Raw genomic sequence first — 5,100 nt, forward strand, 5'->3', positions numbered from 1 at the left:
ACTATACTGACCTAGTACCATCACCCTGACTTGGAATTTCTCAACCCCCAGACAATAATCCCAAAAATGTTCCACACTGTAATTTTTCTATTTCGGAAAACTTGGCGGATAAACCGAACGTAATGTATGAAACGAACATACCACTGATGGAGCTGAAAGCAGCATCTACTTCAAATTCTCTATCAAGTCGCGTCGTTTCAAATTTAACTCATTCAGTTACGGATCTGATTGGATTTATTAASAATTTATTATGCATACGCTGTTACTCTTTGTAACTTCAGTAGTTTCTTATCATTATTCATTTTATTCAAAGTTGGAGACAATCTTTAATTTTGTTTCTGAAATAAAATGCCAAATTTCTGGATTACATTTCTGTTACTTTATAGGTTTTCAGAGTAGTAAAATTACTAATAAGACAATAGGCCTTGGAGGGGGGAAATTTCCCCTTTCCCCCCTCTGAAACCACCGCTGACTTAAGGTCTACAACAACGACAGCAAGAAAAAATTATTTCTGTGGAATATGTAAATGTGACCTGGTCTACGGAAARGGGGCTTAGGTGTCAAAAAATCAGTTTTCACTTTTTAGTTGATTCGGATGAAAGATGAGATGTTTTTTTTTTTTTAACAGCTTTTTCCCAGAAAACTAGTTTTCGCACCTTAGCGCCCTTTTCGTTGACCAGGTCACAAATGAAGACCGTTGTGTAAATTCCTTTCACCATCTCTCTATGTATGTTCGAAACAATTTTTACTTTATTTAGCTTTGAAATCTTAAATAAGGAAATTTTGCTAAGGCGTATTGAAATATTGACTCTAAGTAAAAAAAAATTCAAAGTATTAATTTTTCAGTTCGTTAATACATTAGTGAATTGTGTTTTATATTCTATAATRTTATATCGATGGATATGAAAAATAAACTAAAATAAGCACAGAAATAAAGTAAAATAAATTGTAATTATTTTCAAAAATAATTGTTTGCTGTCAAAAATTCTAAGTGGTTCAGTCTAAACAAAGCATGCAGAATTAACCAAAACAAATCAAAACAAAAAAAAAGCATGCAGAATTAACCAAAACAAATCAAAACAAAAAAAAAAATAAAGGAAAAGTATGAAGAAAAAAGTGAAAAAGCGCAAAGTTGTAAGCGTAGAAAATTTTTAAAAATTAAGAAAAAGTAAAAAACCGAGAAAATCCGAAAATTCTGTTTTAGGATTAGTGTTGTGGAAAAGTGCAGRCAATACATGCACACATACAGTTACGAAGTACGTGTTCAGTTTAACAAACAGCGAGCTGCTAAAGAAAGTACAACAACAGTAATACGAAGGAAAGTGCAAGTGAAACGAGATTAGTCTATATTTATATGTGTACGAATTTGTATAAATATATATTGTGTATATATATAAAAATATATTTGTGCGTGTGTGTGCTTAAATGAGATTGCGTAATAGTGTAATTCGCACATATGTACGCCCAATTGGGGTTAAGCTAATTGGGTAGGCAAGCACGTAACTGCCGACAAAAAGGCAGCCGAGAAAACCAAACAGCACAACAAAAACATACCAAATGCAATACTAAATAGCAACAACAATAAGTAACAAGCAATAATACTTACGCTCAACATAAAARCATAAAACGAGGAAGAGCAGACACAAAGAGCCGACAAGACAACAATAATAACAACACGTTAAGTAACGAACGGTAGCAAGCATGCCATTCGGCCGCAAATCACCATTGGAGGCGCTCGCCTTGCCCGGCGTCATTTTGGCYTACAAATACAGTCAATTTCGGCAAMGACGCCGCGAGGCAGCCAGCCGACGTGTGACGGAACGTGAGTTGGCCGCGCTGCATCATAAAATCGTAAGTCGCCACATGCTAAACTAGCTAGCAATGTGTGTGTGTGTGTGTAAAATTACAGTGAAACACGCACACATGTATTATATTATATTCAGCATATTTATATATAAGCGTACATATATATTTATATTACATATAAATATATAACCAAATATGTGTRGTTCCTATGAATCCTTAGTATTCTTTACACATACATATATATAGTTTGCTTAAACTTTCGTAGCCTACTTTGCGGCGCACACGCTTTCCTGTCAGCAGGTAATTTCAGACATGGCATTTATGCCAGACACGTTGCATAAACGGCGCATAAAATAACAATTGAAAAGTGTGTTAATTWTCGGGGTTTTTATTTGGCGCACTCAATACAAACTAGTTGTGTGTTAAGCGGTTTCTTGTTTCCTGCGAGTAAAAAGCTACAAGTTTCGACTAGTACATTGACAGCTCCTTTGTTAGCTTTACTCATTTATTTTCGTTGGATTTCAGATTTTAAAACTGGTTCAATGAATAACTGAATATTTACTACCCGAACTTCAGCATTTGGAACATGGTTTTACATGACCTAGTGCTACTAATTCTAGAAATGGATATATATTTCACTTTGAACGTACCTTTTCTTTAATGTCTCTCACTTTAAACTATAATTATTAGGATGTTCATTATTTTCCAAGTTGATTATATTTTTTTCAAAACCTCCAACGTAAACAAACGCTTTGCTTTTAATCTGAACCGGGATCAAATCATTTTACTTTTCCTCTGTATGTAACAAGTAAATTTACAACTTCGATAAATATAAATTCCAATACAAAATGTACCGCTCTACTACAAAGGTYCAACACGTTGCAACGGTTTTTTCCATAAAAACAATTCTTCAAAAGTAAAAAAGTAAGTACGCAGTAAAATGTATGCATGAAGTGATCTGAGCATTTATAATGAAAWTTGTATACTCTATGTTGCTCATACGACGTGGTGTACAATAAGAATGCAGTACAGTTGGTATATAACTTTAACTGCGTCTAACTTTTAAATGAAATGTTTGTGAAATGATTATCATTATGAGCTTTTTAGCGAAAAATTTTATTAGAATATCACTATTTAWAAGTTGTAGATTTATTTGTTTTGGAAATAAAACCTTATTGAAAACACCCCTTAATAATTGCATATGTATTATTCTAGTATTTTCACTGAGAACACTGGTACTGGTACCGCTTTCAAATATTTTTATGAATCGTCCATTTTTGTTTTGTATTTAAATAAATGGTAGCTGGAAAAGTTGGGAAAGTTAAATAAAATCTTGGTGTGCGGGTTCCTTAGCAAAAACCGAAAACCCATAAAATGCCATAACTAAACTCTAAATTAAGTTATAAGGCGGTAAATTGGCACACGGAACTGCAATAGCAAGAGCAAAAAATTTTGAAAAATGGGCGTGGCCTCACCCTTTAATAAATTTAATCCACGTATATTCTAAACCACTAATGCTACAACAACCTAATTTGCTCAGAACAAGTACTATAAGAACTCCCACCGACATTGTGAAAATTGCTGAAATTGTAAAATGACCCCCTTCATTCCCCATATAACGGTACTGTTAAAAACTACTAAAGGTGCAATAAATCAATATCTAATTATGAGGGTATGAGAAAAATTATTGGAGCCAGTGTGAATTGAACGATGGCCATTTCAGGAAATATTTAATGAGTATGTGAACTGTTAATATAATACAATGTGGTAAAGCAGAATATCTCGAGAAGTGATTTTGACCTTAGACCTTTTTCATAGCAAATAAAATTTCCTACAAAAGAAGGAAAAATCAGGTTTAGAGCCCCGTACTACCTCGCCGGTGTGAGTTACGACTTTGTTGCACTGAACACTTTTGTAGAGTGAACAATTCTGAGAAATATTCATCTAAAGTCAAAGCGATGCCATAAAATACCTCTGATCTGTAGGAATTTAAAGATAAAAACTCAGGATTCTAGTGTATTTTCTATGGAAAATTATTACAGGGCTTGGTCCARTTCTTAATRTTAATATTAAGGGCTAAAATGCTCAAGGAATTTKTGTTTTTCATTTTTTCCCTTTTTCCAAGGAAACTTCGTGACGGGACTAAAAAATATTAATAGTTCAAAAAAAAAACACCCTAATGTATATTTAAATATAAATTACCATATATATAAATTACATATTAGGTTGTCAAAAAAGTCTTGCGGTATTTTTGTTAGTTAGCGCTGAGAGTGCGTAGTTCTAGTTTTATTCGTCGCATCGGGTCATAATATACCTTTTTGGAAAGCTGATTTCACGCGCTAACACGTGCTTGATTGGTTGTCGTTTCTTTTAAGTCGTTCGTGGGTTATAGCGTCGCAAACATGGAGCAAAATAAAGAGAAAATACGACATATTTTACAGTACTACTACGATAAAGGCAAAAATGCATCTCAAGCCGCCAATAAAATTTGTGAGGTTTATGGACCCTATACAGTTTCCATTTCCAACGCATAACGATGGTTTCAACGTTTTCGTTCTGGTGTAGAGGTGGTCGAAGATGTGCCACGCTCCGGAAGGCCTGTCGTCGAAAATTGCGATTAAATCGGTGAATTGGTCGAAAGAGACCGGCATAGTAGCAGCCATAGCATCGGTCAAAAGCTGGGCATAAGTCATCAAACCGTTATAAAATTTAAAAAATAAGTAAATAAAAAATACTGCAAGACTTTTTTGACAACCTAGTATATTATATAATTAATTTATAATTGACTTGCTTTGATTCCGCTAAATTGGTTGACATTTTGCACCAATGTGCAARAGTATAAATGTTCGGTTGCATCCGCATTTAACCCTTCTTCTCTTGTTAAAACCGAATTCTATGCACTAGTTCCATCCGAGAAAATAAACCGTTGAGCAAAAAATTATATCTATAAGTAATCTAATAACGTGAATTTATATTTTCTAATACAAAAAAAAATTATAAAAATCAAAAAGCAATAAGGGCTGCATGGGTTTCCTCTGGTAAACAGCCTTTTATCAAAAATTTTTTTCTCATATAAATAATGAAATAGTTTATTAAAATTTTTTTTTTTTTTATGAAAAGACACTATTAACATAGAAGTTCTGAAATTTTTGGAAATATTTTTATTTTAAATATCTCAAAGCATGTGTAAAATTTCATGAAGATCGCTTGAGTAGTTCTCGAGTAATCTTGTCAACCGACTTTAAAAACACAATTTCGAGCAAAATGCGTTTACTACAGATCTACCTGAATAAT

At 33.2% G+C, this 5,100-nt stretch overlaps 1 protein-coding gene across 1 annotated transcript in view; it reads left to right on the forward strand.

Moving 5' to 3' along the window:
* The first annotated feature begins 1,693 nt into the window (after nt 1-1,693).
* Nucleotides 1,694-5,100, forward strand: part of LOC108975086 (probable serine/threonine-protein kinase DDB_G0272282) — a 132,352-nt gene continuing 128,945 nt past the window's right edge. The window contains exon 1 of the mRNA XM_018943355.1: nt 1,694-1,851. Coding sequence (XP_018798900.1) covers nt 1,702-1,851 — 150 coding nt within the window. The 5' untranslated portion in view covers nt 1,694-1,701. The remainder of the gene's footprint in view (nt 1,852-5,100) is intronic.

Source organism: Bactrocera latifrons, unplaced genomic scaffold (genome assembly GCF_001853355.1).
Source record: "Bactrocera latifrons isolate USDA-ARS-PBARC rearing strain unplaced genomic scaffold, ASM185335v1 scaffold_61, whole genome shotgun sequence".
Classification (NCBI taxonomy): domain Eukaryota; kingdom Metazoa; phylum Arthropoda; class Insecta; order Diptera; family Tephritidae; genus Bactrocera; species Bactrocera latifrons.